Source organism: Numenius arquata, chromosome 9, assembly GCF_964106895.1.
Source record: "Numenius arquata chromosome 9, bNumArq3.hap1.1, whole genome shotgun sequence".
NCBI lineage: Eukaryota > Metazoa > Chordata > Aves > Charadriiformes > Scolopacidae > Numenius > Numenius arquata.
Genome location: NC_133584.1, coordinates 30,671,635 through 30,686,394, shown reverse-complemented (window position 1 = coordinate 30,686,394; position 14,760 = coordinate 30,671,635). Strand labels below are relative to the sequence as shown.

At 37.9% G+C, this 14,760-nt stretch overlaps 1 protein-coding gene across 1 annotated transcript in view; it reads left to right on the top strand.

Moving 5' to 3' along the window:
- The window catches only part of COL19A1 (collagen type XIX alpha 1 chain), a 210,647-nt gene that overhangs the window by 121,054 nt on the left and 74,833 nt on the right, over positions 1-14,760 (top strand). Inside the window, exon 15 of the mRNA XM_074153019.1 lies at positions 1,628-1,681. Coding sequence (XP_074009120.1) covers positions 1,628-1,681 — 54 coding nt within the window. The remainder of the gene's footprint in view (positions 1-1,627; positions 1,682-14,760) is intronic.

The following is a 14,760-nucleotide window of genomic DNA, read 5'->3' as shown; positions in this document are numbered from 1 at the left end:
GGAAAAAGTAGAGAAGGTTGCAGAGGTCACATTCAAATACTGCTTTATGGGTTTGTGCATGTATAAGCTATATAACTGCACTGTAATTAACTTACCATGATATATTTGTTGGACACAACATTGTCATGCATATTCTATTTCAGTAAACTTTTGGGGAAAGATGAAAATGGTGTGCATCCTTTTGTAAAAGATCCTAAACCTTATCTTGTTTACATCATAAACTGAAGTGAAAGGAGAAATACAGTATAGTGAAACACTGTCTGAGGTACTCTTCTAGTTTTAGTATTTGAAAGTAGAGAAATGATAGGAACAGAAAAACTCTTGAACTGACTACTTTTATTAAAAATTGGAGTCAGACTTCATTCTAATCAGCTTAAAACATTACTTGAAGATACATGAGCTAGCAGCTTTGGCATGCCCACTTAACTTTCTCAAGTTTATCTTGGGAATTAGAGATCATAAATGAACTTCTTAAATTCATTTCTGGAAATCTGGACACCTTTTAAAAACATGATTGTCAGGGGGCTTCAGTTTACCCTTATTGGGGCAATAAATATGTGTAATTGATTCTAAATAAGGAGTTCAGCATTTGACCAAAGACATAACTCAAGCGAAGTAATACTTGAGTCTGAGTAATTTAAATGGTTAAGAATTTAATATTTTAGTATTTCAAACTCTTCAATAACCTAAGTATAATTAACTTTGTGATACCCTGTAAGAACATGCAATATTACATTCAAACTTTTTTTTTAATTATACAAACTGGAACTGTTCGGTGCTCTTTGCTGATTACATTGAAAGTGATTTCATATTTCTTGTTGCTATAATGGAAATTGGATAGCTTCCTCAAAGTAATTTTTTTTTTTTAATTGTGTTCCAAGGTGACTCGTAAAGGGGAGAGGCACTCTTCTAAGTATAGAGCTGATATTCGAAGGCTTTATATTGTCCATTATATTGTCCATTATTCAGATATAAAATTAAAGCCCCAAAGCATCAGAAACTGTCTGTGATTCTGTCTGTGACTGCAAAGGGGTCTGAAGGGGTTTGAAAAGCCAAGCCAGGCACTGAGGAAGCTGCACGGGGCTGGTCCTTAGAATACAGTGAGCACAAGGCCTTCTGCTAAATTTAGTCCCCTTTCCCCTCCCCTCCCCTCCCCTTCCCCTCCCGCTTCAGTGCCTATATTTGAATTTGGGTTGTAGAGTAAGTTGTCATTCATTTAATACAACTTTTTTTTTTTCCTGATGGCATCCCAACTTTACAAGATGGGGTTACAACAAGATAAACCACTTTTCATATGACACTGTAGTTAAATATAGTGATGCTTAAGCAGTGCTGACTTACCTCTTATTTTCCAAATGATTCAGCCTTGATATGGAGGAATGTGATTAATAATTATTGTTTGCATTTTTTTTTGCATGTGAATATAACATTAGCATGAATAAGTTATTATAAATAGCCTATTTTTATTAGGAATAAATGTTTGGTCTTGACATCTGGCTCTTTGGCTTGATCTTACTTCTACAGAATAATAGAGGGTGAAAATAATGCTAAATGTTATTTGTTTAAAACATTTGTTTAATGTTTAATTAACATTTGTTAAACATTTGTTTAATGTTTGTATTTTCAGGGTTTGCCAGGGCTGGAGGGTCCCCAAGGTCCACCTGGCAAAGAAGGTCAAAGGGTAAGTAAACTTGGTGAACAACTGGTCAGTGTGGTAACTGACCTTGATGTGTGACTTCTTCCTAAGCACTAATGAAAAATGGGAAGGTAGCAGCTGAGTATGAAGCATGCTGACAACAAACTGAGCTTTGACATTTGAGGTTTCTCTTCAGTTGAAGGAGATTTAGCAATTTCAACTATCTAAAGTGTTTTAATGACTGGCAGCACAGATGTAGATACTGTCATTTCTGCAACAAGTTTCTGCTGTAATTTTAAGTGAAAGAATATTAAGATTGCTCAGAAGTTTTCATTTTATTGTGGGGATAGACCATACCTTACGATGTCTAAAATATATAAAAATATTAATTTAGAGTCATTATCTAAGATATTAACATAAACCAGTACTAGTAACCCAAGTTCTGTTTTAAATGCTGTTATGCAAATGTCCGAGCCTAACATATGTATACAAAGAAGAGAGACACAGTAAGGGGTGAGGGGAAAAGATTATACCAGCAACACAAAATAAACCATTGATTATTCAGTATTTTAATATAATGAAATAGCTGACTGACTGGTTTCTCTGTGTTATGCTTTTGTTTTCCCTGACTTACTGAATTTGATAGTTTAGTAGAACAGATAATGAATATTTATGATTGTGGTATCACATGTAATAATTCAGTTTTGAGAGTTTATAATCTAGTCTGCTCCTGAAAGTTTGGGAAGATATTCAGAATCAAACATTTCAATATTTTTATGAATTAAATTGTGAACAGGAAAATTTGAAAGCTGAGATTATTTGCTTCATAGAAAGGATTGAGAAGCCATTCAGAAAAATGTCAATGTAGTAAGGGAGAATCAAATGTTATGTGGTGAATATGCTATTGAAGCATATTTAATAGCATATTAACATGCTATTAAAGATATTATAATTACTATGACTCTTACTGTTAAGCAATAAAATATCCAGGATACAGAAAAGCTATGGCTATCCGGTTTTAGCATATTTTAGAGTGTTTTTCTGTGGAGTATTGAATTTGCTGAAACACACAGTTTTATTAGTTCTCCTTTAGGAACAGTTATAAATGTGGCTCTGTTTTAGAGGTATCACTCTGCACTTCTTAATTTTTTGAGGCAAAGATCCAGAGATAATACACTATTATATATAATGGTGGATAAATTAATTTGGAAATGCTTTTTTTTTTCCCATTTTGCAGTGGGAATTAGGGGCTTGATACATTCATCATGGACATTTCCTATTCGCACATGAAGTTGAACTGCTGTCTCACTCCGCTATCTATAAAAACAGGAGCGCTGATTGTTTTATAATCGCGGCCACGCACACGGTTGCCCTGAGCCAAACAATGGGAACAGAAAATTGTAGAGCCTCAGCATCTGTCTTTATCTTTCTACCAGTGAGATGCTCACAACAATACTCTTTCTGCTGGCCACCCCCGCCCAAGCATTAATAATTAATAACATAGTTTGCAATCTTAATTCAACTCTCATGTGCATTTGCATTTCCAATAATATACTGTTTGTAACAAGATCTCTGCTATGTTTAATTACAAACAGGACAGTGTACATGTAATGGCTATTAAATATTCCTTTTTATTTAATTATAGATGTCATGTTCCTCTGCTCTACTTCCAGCAGATCCTCCAAATCTTTCACATTATATGAAGTTACTGGTTTGTCATGGACTGTCTTTGGAAGATTAAAGCATAATATTAAGCGTGTAACTAGCTGATGATTTTTCTTCAACATATTGTTCAGCCGTAAAAGTAATATTTTGCCCATTTTGCAGACTGGAACTGTAACATATTAGGAAAAAGAAAACAACACTCCAAAACATTTGAAAGTATCTATTCAATTTGTATGCCATACTTTGAGAACCTGAATTATTTTTAAACTTTCCATTTGCATTGTACTTAGTATATTCAAAGTTGTAATTCCTGCTTACCTCAGCAGCATTTTTTATGTGTTTAACTCCTTTGAAAATTAGACTTAAATTAGTAAGGAGTTGAGAGGAGAATCATTAGGTCTGTAAGATAGAGACCTCTCAACACACATTAAATTAAGATATAAGGAACTGAGGAAAATGAACAGTGTTAATTGTGATACTGTCAAAAACTAAAAGCAGCATGCAGAAGGCTCATGTTAGAGCTAGTGACCTAGGTATGCAGCAGTACAAAAGGAGATAGAAAGGGAAGAAAAAAGCCCATGCCAGTGGATTTCTTCCTTCTTTGAACTGGGCTGAGCCATGTATTTTCATTTTCAGAGTGTTTTAAGTGGGATTTTATTATATCATCTAACATCAGAGTTTAGTATTAGAACTACTAAGAAATACCAAAGGTGGGACCCTGTCGCAGAGTGGCCACCCATCTCCCTGTATTCACTATAGTGGGAACTAGGACAAATATACCCCTATTAAGAGGAATAAGTCTAGGTAGCAGTATTTCTTTCACCTCACCGGAATAATCTGCATCAAAAATGACATAGTAAAAATACATATAATTATGGAAATAGAGTAAGTAGAATTATATATCATTGTGTAATTATAATAAACATAAAGATTAAATGAATTGTAGATTTTTAGTTCAAAGTTATGCCAACTTTAAAATACTTACTGAGATATATGTGAAATTGGCTTACTGAATGAGATGATGACTGCAGGTTATTCATTTCAAGAGCAAAGGGGGATCAATACATTATTTCAAGAAGCGGTAACAGCTTTTGTCCAATGGATACTCTATGGATAGAGTTGCGTGGTATCATTTGAGCTAACGTGTGGTTATTAAAATAATAAGTATGTCACTTTCTCTGGCTTGGTGATCCGATATGTTACTGCTATACTATCACGCTGGGATATGATCTTGCTCCCATGTCAAAGAGCAGGTTCGGTTCTGACGTGTTTAAACAATGGTACGCAAACAAGTCAGCCATGGAACTTGATGATAGATGTGTATGAAATGTCTTCTGTCTGAGTTGGTCTCCCTGGATGCTTTCCAAAGGGCAAAAGAGTTTGCGGAAAACAGCATACACTAATGTGCTGTGCTTAGAGAAATAAGTTTGTAGGGAGGCCATTCAGAATGAGAGGGGTGAAGCCTTGAAAGCTCTTTGACTTGATCCATGCAGCATTAGAGGATCATGTATCAGAATGCATGCTCTATTTTCTGGCTTTGCTTAAGAGAAAATTCCAAACTCACTAAAAAATTGAAGTAGTGTAGTCACGGAGAAGAACTAGTGCAATGATAAATAAAAATTGGATTCTTATGCATATTACTTCTTTCATACCGGTGTAGTAGGAAAACACAAATAGTTTTTTCTGAATCAACAAACACATTAATAGTCCAGCATTTAGCAAGTGTATTTATGTTTATACAAGTAAACTCATTAGTTCACATTCTTTCTCCACTTTTTCCTTTCCTTTTCCTGGCACCTTTTGCTCTCATCTCCTTTGTTATGTCTTCTCATTCTGCACGTAGCTGGCTTATGCAGGAGAAGAGAGCAACCTTCATGAGCAATGAGGTAGTACAAATAATGAACTTCAGACACATATAGCTTGTTTCCTTTACAGAGCAATAAAAAAGGAGGAACATAGTTGTGAGCTGAAGTGAAGCAATTGGTTTTCTGTTTACTACCATGCTTCTGTATCTACACAAAAGAAACTACTTAGCATTTGTTGTAGCTCTACCAAAATAAAAGATACTCAATGATTCATCATACATGGTGCATCTTTATGCAGGGTGTTACTTAGAAGAGGAACGTAATGATTATGGCAGAAGGAATAGTGGCTACATGATAATCTGGCCATATCCAGAGACCATACAGTGAATTTATTTCTGATTCTTAACCGACCTGAAACATATACAATACTCACTTAAAGATCTTTTTTGTTGTGACAATCTCTTGAGTGAACTTAGTTAAATTTTGTATAAGTATGTACTGCCCCTATGTTTCTCTTTTTGTCATGGTACCTACTTCCACTCGCAATGTTAGCCAGCATTTTGCTTTCCTGTGGGTGCAAGGAGTCCTCAAATCTTCGCTGTTCTTCCAAAAAGACCACTGTTTCTCCTTGCTCTACCACTGATGACTAGTATAGTTTTTTAGCTTTGTTATCTTTAGTGAAGTGGTTTATGTCAGACATGAAACCTTGCTAAATGAGAGCCTTTGTTTTTAATTCTGGTCACTGGGAGAAGTGGGCCAGTAGAAACAGGTACTAATTAGGGTGAATGGATTGAGAGCATCCCTGAGGAGAAGGACTTGGGGGTGTTGGTGGATGAGAAGCTCAACATTACCTGGCAATATGCGCTGGCAGCCCAGAAAGCCAACCACGTCCTGGGCTGCATCAAAAGAAGTGTGGCCAGCAGGGCAAGGGAGGTGATTCTGCCCCTCTACTCTGCTCTGGTGAGACCCCACCTGGAGTACTGTGTCCAGCTCTGGAGTCCTCAGGACAGGAAAGACATGGATCTGTTGGAGCAGGTCCAGCAGAGGGCTACAAAGATGATCAGAGGGATGGAGCACCTATGCTACAAGGACAGGCTGAGAGAGCTGGGGTTGTTCAGCCTGGAGAAGAGAAGGCTCTGGGGAGACCTTATAGCAGCCTTCAAGTACCTAAAGGGTCCTACAGGAGAGATCAGGAGGGACTCTTTATGAGGGACTGTAGTGATAGGATGAGGGGTAATGGTTTTAAACTGAAAGAGGTGAGATTTAGATGAGATTTCAGGAAGAAATTCTTTACTGTGAGGGTGGTGAGACACTGGAACAGGTTGCCCAAAGAAGCTGTGGATGCCCCATCCCTGGAGGTGTTCAAGGCCAGGCTGGATGGGGCTTTGAGCAACCTGGTCTGGTGGGAGGTGTCCCTGCCCAGGACAGGAGGGTTGGACCTCAGTGATCTTTAAGGTTCCTTCTAACCCGAACCATTCTATGATTTCCTTTTCCTCATTCCTGCATGAGAGACTCTAGACCATTCTGTGGGTATTACCCTCATACATAACTTTTCAGTGTCCCTCTTGTTGGCTTAAGGCATTCAGAGCAGCATGTTACTGCTGCAGCAACTTGATACTATTGCACCAATGCTCAGAATGACATCAGCAGTTTCAGAAGGTAATTATACATTGCTCAGAAAAGTCCCTGGTCCAATATTACTCACCAAGAAAAAATAGAAAGATTGGGTGCTAACCATTGCATGGAATTTAAACCACAGTGGACAATGACACCATCTTTCTGGCTTCCTGCGTTATGCAAGACTTTATTATTTTTCTCAATATTCTTACACTTTAGTTAAGTATGTCTTTCACAGAAGTACAGTTTCCACCTGAAAGACATCAACAACAGAGAATTCACAAGTCTCCTTGATTTCTTTGTTCCAGTGTTTCATGTCAATTCCGCGTGTCAAAATGCAGTTTTTGTTTTATTCTTGGCATGTAGCTTAAGTCTCCAACAACTGTTTTTTAATGTCTGCTTTACATTAAAGAGATATTTAAAGTTTTTTTTCTCTGTAATCAAATCACCACTCCATTTATTTTTGAGAAAATTCAACTAAGGTCCTTCAGCTCCCCATGTAAAGGATTTTCTAAAGTCTTGAAATAATTTTGTCATGTTGCTGTACTTTCTTAAAATTTTCTGCTACTTATAATTACAGACTGTATGGAGTTTTCCAGACTCTGCCTTTACTATGGTAAAATACTATGGTAAATGCAGTGTAGTGAAATTTATGTTTCCAGAATATCATTCCAAAGGTTTTGGAAATTAATGCTTAATTTTAGTTGGACATCTTTGTAGCAGGGATTTTCCCTGAGCTTGATGAATTTTTTCTAAATACGATTTTTTTCTGAAAATGATTATTTTTTTTTATTTTATATTTTAGTGAATTCCAAAAAATCTCTTCATGCAAATGATCAAAGCAACTGGTTTAGACAGCTGTGAAATGTAGAAATGGTCATTTTTCATTCTCAGTTGGCCTGTAGAAGAGCCGGGCCCAGAACACAGCTAACATGCGTGCCAGTTTCTGCTTCAAGACCTTCTTGGTATATTCTTGAGCTTCTGGGCACTTTCTGGGATTTGGGCACTTCCGGGAAACCTCTGAGGAAACTGAGGGTACCTGCTGCTGCCATATAACACTAAGGTAAGGGTAGCTCTAGCACCTTGTAACGAACTCCATCAGCTGTCCCTGTCAAAGGGTGTCTGCTGCCTTTGCTGTAGCTTACCCCTGATGAGGGAGGGTCGAGCCCCCTTTTAGTCCATGCCAGCAAGATGACTATCTAAGAACCAGGTGATGCAGCAGATTGTGCAGTAAAAACAGAAGCAGCCAATAGATGTGCAGCAGTTTGCACAGCAGTTCATGCAGAAGGGCACCAAGAAGACACCAGCAGACTTTGTCTGTCCAGCATACGCATTCTTAAAGATGATGGTCACAAGGCTCAGGACCCAAGCGCTGCTGAAGTAACTGCTGTCACACTCTTGCACCCAGGCAGATTCAGACAGAGGACGCAGCTCTGTAAGTCCTCTGCAAGGGCAGAGGGAGTTGGCTAATATCATTGAAAGGCTACTTTTGATTATCTTTGAATGGTCATGACTGGGAGAGGGTCCTGAAGAGTGAAAGAGAGGAAATATCACTTCTATCTTCAAGAAGGAAGATCTGGAGAACTACATGCCAGTAAGCCTCACTTCAGTCCTTGGGAATGTGATACAGGAAATCCTCCTGAAAACCATTTCCAAACACATGAAGGACAAGAAGGTGATTGGGATAGTCTGCATGGACGAATGAAGGGGAAATGATGCTTGACCAACTACATTGCCTTCCACAGTGAGATGACTAGCTTGGTGGATAGATGAGCAGTGGATGTTGTTGGCCTCAACTTTAGTAAAGTCTCTGTCACTATCTCCCATAACTTCAGTTTCATAGACAAGCTGACAAAGTACATGTTAGGTAAGTGGACAGTGAGGTGGACCGAAAACCAGCTGAACAACTGGGCCCAGAGGGTTGTAATCAGTGCCACAAAGTCCATTTGGAGACAAGTCACTAGTGGTGTACCCTGGTACTCAATTCTGCAGCCAGTCCTGTCCAGCATCTTCATTAACGACCTGGGCAATGGGGTAGAACATAGCAGAGAACTGGGGTAAGTGGAAGCATATGAAGTACAACAAGGGGAAATGCAAAATCCTGCATCTAGGGAGCAATAACCCCAGGCCTCAGTATACACTGGAAGCAAACTGTCTGGGAAGAAGCTTTGTGAAGAAGAACCTGGACAACAAGAAGATTATGAGTCAGCAATGCACCCTTATGGCAAAAAATGGCCAACAATAACATGGGTTGCATTTGGAAGAGCACTGCCAGCAGGTCAGGGGAGATATCCTTCCTCTTTGCTCAACACGGGCGAGACCACATCAAGGAGGACATTGGCTTACTGAAGAAGGTCTAGCACAAGGCCACAAAGCAGATTAAAGGGACTGGAGCATCTTTCATAAAAGGAGAGGCTGAGAGAGCTGGGACTCTTCAACCTGGAGAAGAGAAAGCTCAGGAGGGATCTTATCGGTGCATAAAAATACCTAACGTGAGGGATTGAAGAAGGAGCCAGATTCTCCGCAGTAGTAGCCAGAGACAGGACAAGAGTCAATGGACACAAATTAAAAAACAGGAAATTCCATGTGAACACAAGAAAACACTTTTTTGTTATGAGAGCGGTCAAATACTGGTACAGGTTGCCCAGAGGGGTTGCAGAGTATCCATCTGTGGAGATATTCAAAAGTCAAGTAGACATAATTCTGGAAAATTGACTCTTCTCGAGGAGGAGGATTGTACTAGATGATCTCAGGATGTGCCTTCCAACCCAGACAATCCTGTGGTTTTTATTTAACTAGCTGTAGCTTATTCTCTGCAGAGCTGCCAACATGGGTCGTTTTCATGGGTTGATAGGATTTTTGGAAATGTTTCATGTGTATTGGACTGATTCTCCACCATGGTGTTTTCCCTGGTTTGAATTCAGTTCAAACATTTACAAATCTGATGATACCACAGCTGTATTCTTGACTCTGTATTCCTTGGGAAGTTGCAGGTGTCTTGAAGTAAATATTTTTTGAAACAACTTCCTTATTTACAATTGTTGTGTTTATAATACCAAATACTTCACTTAAGAGGAGGTTATTTTAGCACTATCTTAGTAATAAATTAAACACCTCGTAAAACCAAGAATCCTTTGGGTAGTCATATCCAGTGTTTTAGCATTGATTTCACTGAAATTATATGTTTGGAGGGACTTTGTGAAATTGCACCATTTGCCTTATTTAATAATCAATTTACTCTGAGATTACAGATTCTTCTTCCTGTAAATCACAAATAAAATTACTATGACACAGTGGAAGATTTTCCTAAATAAATAAATAAGCGGGGAGCTGTTAGATTTTCTTAGTGTAATTATTTAGAGTGACATCAAAATTAATTTAAATTCAGGTTGCGTGTAACTGGTTTACAGAACTTAGATGTTTTTTTGACATATTTTGTTTTCAAGTTCAGTGAGTAAATGTTGTATTCAACCAATTATAAAACAAGGTTTACAGAGCAATGATAATTACTGCATAGCAGGTCAGGCTCCTGGCACAGAGCAGACAGCATTTTTCACAGCTACAGCTCTGGAGTTCTGGAGTCTCTTTTAATCTTCTCAGTCCTTCCTGACTTCAATGTAAGTTGTTTTTAATTATGTAAAGTTCCAGTCAGATTTTATCTTTATGTTGGAGTGATGCAAGTTCCTTAACTCAATTGAGCACTCTAGAAATGGTTAATGTAAAAGAGAGAGATAATTTTCAGTTTTTCTACCAGAATGTCTCTACATTAAAAGCAAAGTAAATAACCAGTAAGATAGGATACAGCTTAAAAAAATACTCTGTTTTTCCCACTTTGGCTTTTAAAAATGGGATGAAAAAGATTGTAATTTAGAATGTTGAAGTCAGATTTGTCAACTAGAAAGCAGTTCCATCCTTTTTTAATTTCTTTGTTATTTTCCAATCTAGAAATGTAAATCTAAGTTTTAATGGAATAGCAGAAATTATTCCGCTTTAAGATCTCATTTAGAACTTTCAGGCTCCCTTCCAATGCTCTATTATCATTATTTCTTTTCAAGTCTCTTAGCAAAAGGTATAGCAACATCAGAGAATAGGAAATTATTTCTTACAATTAAAAATTAAGGTGTTCATTATAAAAATATCTAAATGTAGTTGAGAAATATTTCTACAAGTAATTTTGAGTTTAAAATACACTTTTGTGAATACACATGAAAAATTGTAATGGATTTTGTGTAGGGATTTGTTGGCAAAATAGGTTTTGGCATTTCAATTCTTGGTACTGCTATGCCTGTTTAAGGACTTTTTTTGATGTTTGTTAAATGTATTTGAATATTATACAGTCTGGCTAAACACTTTGTTTTAGCATTTTATTAATACGACAATTAAGAAACTAGAGTTTGTTGGAAATGATTCCTAAAACTAGAAAGCCGAGGTTGAATGCAGGAATGCTGCTGCATTAGTGAGGAACTCCCTAGTACTTCTCTTCCAAAACAGGGAATTGGGTTCTGTGTGCTCTAGTCTTCTGTGAGACACGTTTCTATGACAGGCTTTAGTGGGATATGAGAGGCAGACTTTCATTTGTTTTCTGCAAATGGCCTAATTTCTTGCCTTCTGGCCTTATTTCCTGTGAGTTGATTCAGGTATAACATTTAATACAGTGGTTAAATTGTAATACACTGGTTACCATAATACATCCTCGGGGCCAAAGTTAATAGGATTGAAGAAGGAATTATACATTCAAGTCCTAACACTGTATTGCTAAAGTTAAAAAGGTTCCATTGACTGCCACATACATTTCCAATTTAGGAAAGAGAACATCCAACTACAGAGTTCTAAGGATTTAAAAAATCTTGTGCAATTGTGACATTACCAAAGTTAATGACGAAGTTCTTACTAACACCACTTGTGCAGTCAGGTGGTTAAATGTCAAAGCCCTCTTTAGATATACCAAATTTTTGGCTAAATGCATGATGGAAAAAATGACGAATCTGTATTTGGACTGTGCATTTGTTGTAGATCTGTAATTTTCACTTTGTGACCTGTCAAATAGTTGACTTGGATTCTGGAGAACCTTCTCCTGTCCCACAACCAATCACTAGATACGCACTGTTAAATAACTGGATTGGATGGGTGATTGCTTTGATTTTTGTGATTAATTTTAATCATCTGTTTCCAATTAGCTCTTGAACTTGCTTTTTCACTGATGCTGCCATGTGATGTCCACCTTCGTTCTCCTAAAATGGCAGCCTGGCAAGCTGTATCTGGTAAACCATGGAGCAGAGGATTTTCACTAGCTTTGGGCTGGGCTGGGTTTCCCCTCGATTAGAGTTGGTTGGAGCTCTGCAAGCTTCAGATGAGCTGCCAGGAGCGCTGGGTTGTGACTACAGACAGAGGGAAAACAGGGAAGTTTATATGGACTAGGCATATCAGCTTCGAGGACTGAGACAAAGGAAGGCCTCTTTTCTGAAGTCTGAATGAGCGTAGGCACTGGAATTGTCTTGGTGGCTGCTGGCTGCTTGGTGGCAACTTCAGGCATGTGGAGAAACAGTCTTTTAACTGCCCAGAGCTGCATTCACATGGCTGCATTTACGTGCCCAGGAGGCTGGTGGGGTGTCTATGGGTTGGGCACTCTGAGACAGGCGTCTTTACTTTCCACCTGCCTCCTGCTTTGGGTACATCTGTCCCTTTGTCACTCTGATTTTAAGGATTATTCAAGAGAACGTTAATTTAGCCTGGCAAACAAGTTACATAAGCCTCATTAATCTTGCATAATAACTACAGTAGTTAAGACTTTAAAGCCTAGCTTCCTACTTTCTCTAGAACTAGTTCCTGTTTTGAAACATGATGATGTGTTTCAGGAACTGCTAATTAGACGTTTCCCTTGAAAATTCACATGGGCTTATTCTAAGAACTTTTCCCTTCGTACTGAAGTATGGGTTCTTTAAATTATTAATTCCATAAATCATGTCAGCACTCCTACATAACTCTGCTCTATTTTATTCTAAAATAATCTGCAGTTTATTTTTAGACACTGGGATTAGTGATTTTACTCTTCTGCAGTTAGAGACATGCGAATAGATGGATGCAACATGAAACAGCAGGGGGTTACAGTATAGATTTTGAATTCTTGCATTGTGTGTTGGACCTGCAGCGGCGCCTGGGGCAGCAGTCAGAATGAGAGCACAAGCTTATGGAAGGGTGCACAGAGCCTCTCTTTTGAATGGCTTTCCATCTAATATAAGGCAAAGCTCGTCAAGTCATTTTGATTAACAGAAAGGGCGAAGAAAGAGAGGAATAAAGAGTGCAGTTGACTGCGTACTTCAGCTAGGCACTCGGCTGGGGTTTGCTGATGCATATAATTTCTTACTTATTTTATTTTTAATATTTTATCTTTTTTGCCCCTGACTAAGCAGCTGTTTGAATGATTTGTGTTTATCGTAGCTGAAGTTTGCCTTATGGAGGTGAGGAAAGTAGCCAACTGTCCAAATTAGTTGAGGGCAGGCATTTCATGAGTCAAGGGTACAGGATAGAGTATCAGAAGCATTTAGACAACTTCTTATCACATTGATTGCCAACAAAAATACATCAGCACAAATGAAATAACCAGGAACTGTTTTGGTTTTCTTTAGATATTATAAGTAGCATTAGACAACTTGTTGACACTGCTTACCTCCTTTTTAAGTTAGTGTAGGTGGTATTTCATTTTTTGTTTAGTTAAAGGAAGTATGTGATGCCTAGAATATTTATTTCTATTTTGTGTGGTTTTATAATCTCAATATTTGCTCAGTGAACTCAACTAAATAAAGGTAATGGGCTTCCTGTGTCAGCTGCCTGCCCCATGCACAGCCCCCGTGGGGCAGTGAATACAGCTCTCGCAGAGCTACTGGGACCTGCTTCTGAGCAGGAGATGGGAACTGTGGCTCTCTGCTAAGCCCTCTCGATGAACCAGAGTGGGCACCGAGATGTTTTTCACTTCTTTCTTGCCAGAAGGAAGACTCGGAGTCAAACTGTAAATATTTAGTCACAGTCTGGCTCATGAGCTGCTCAAGGCAAGGCCATAATGGACTTATCAAAAGCATTCTTCTAATTGTTTTAATTATCCTAACAAAAACATAAACTCATTTTCTCTACTTACATTCTTTCTATACTATATATTTTATTTTTTTCCATACTGAAGCTGGGAAGTCATAGAGAAGTAGGAGTGCCGGAAGCAGGTGGAACTGTGTATATCCCTAACATTTAAATCTCTGTATGTGAAAGGCATTGATGAAAAGTAGTAGCCTTTTACATACTTATGTGTTAACATTAAAATATCAGACTGTTTAGAAAAGGTGCTTGTAGGGAAAAAAGAGGGCTTTTCTGCCTCTAGAAAAAGCTGATGCTTCATACCAGTCTGTGTGATTGTTCTACAGGGTTTTTGTACATATGGCACATAGTGTAATGACTAATAATATAATGATTGGATAAAAGGTAAGGCAAGTGTTTCTTCTGTGGATCACCAGGTAAGTGTTCTGGTAATTAATAAATGACAGTGAAAAATAGCTATCTCCAATTTTAATTTTTTTTTATAACTGATTTTTCAGAAAGTTTGTCAAGTTTTGACTTTGCAATATGCCATAAATCACATTTTAGCTCATCTTGTAAATAGAGATAAAATTGTCTTCCCAACATATTCCATGTTTTCCTGTGTAATTAACACCTCGTTCACAGTTGTGTCTGCCAGTCAAAGCCCTGCCTTCTTCCCCCGACACTTCCTTGATACTTTGTTTAGACTGCTGTGATTTTAAGTGTCATCCTCAGGATACTTTAAATAAAGTCCAAACAGGAAAAGGAAGGTGCTTCAAGACGTCAACAGTATCAACCATTTTAACTCAGAGGGACTATTTTAAAAGTCTGAAACAGTTTATATTTGTTTATTACTTATATAATTACCTCTCAATCTGATTTTCATACTTTCTAAGGAAAGTTTACTGTGTTTCAAAAAAGTCAGGAAATGTGAGTTTCCATCTGTATTTCTGAACTAGAGATCAATCCAAAAGT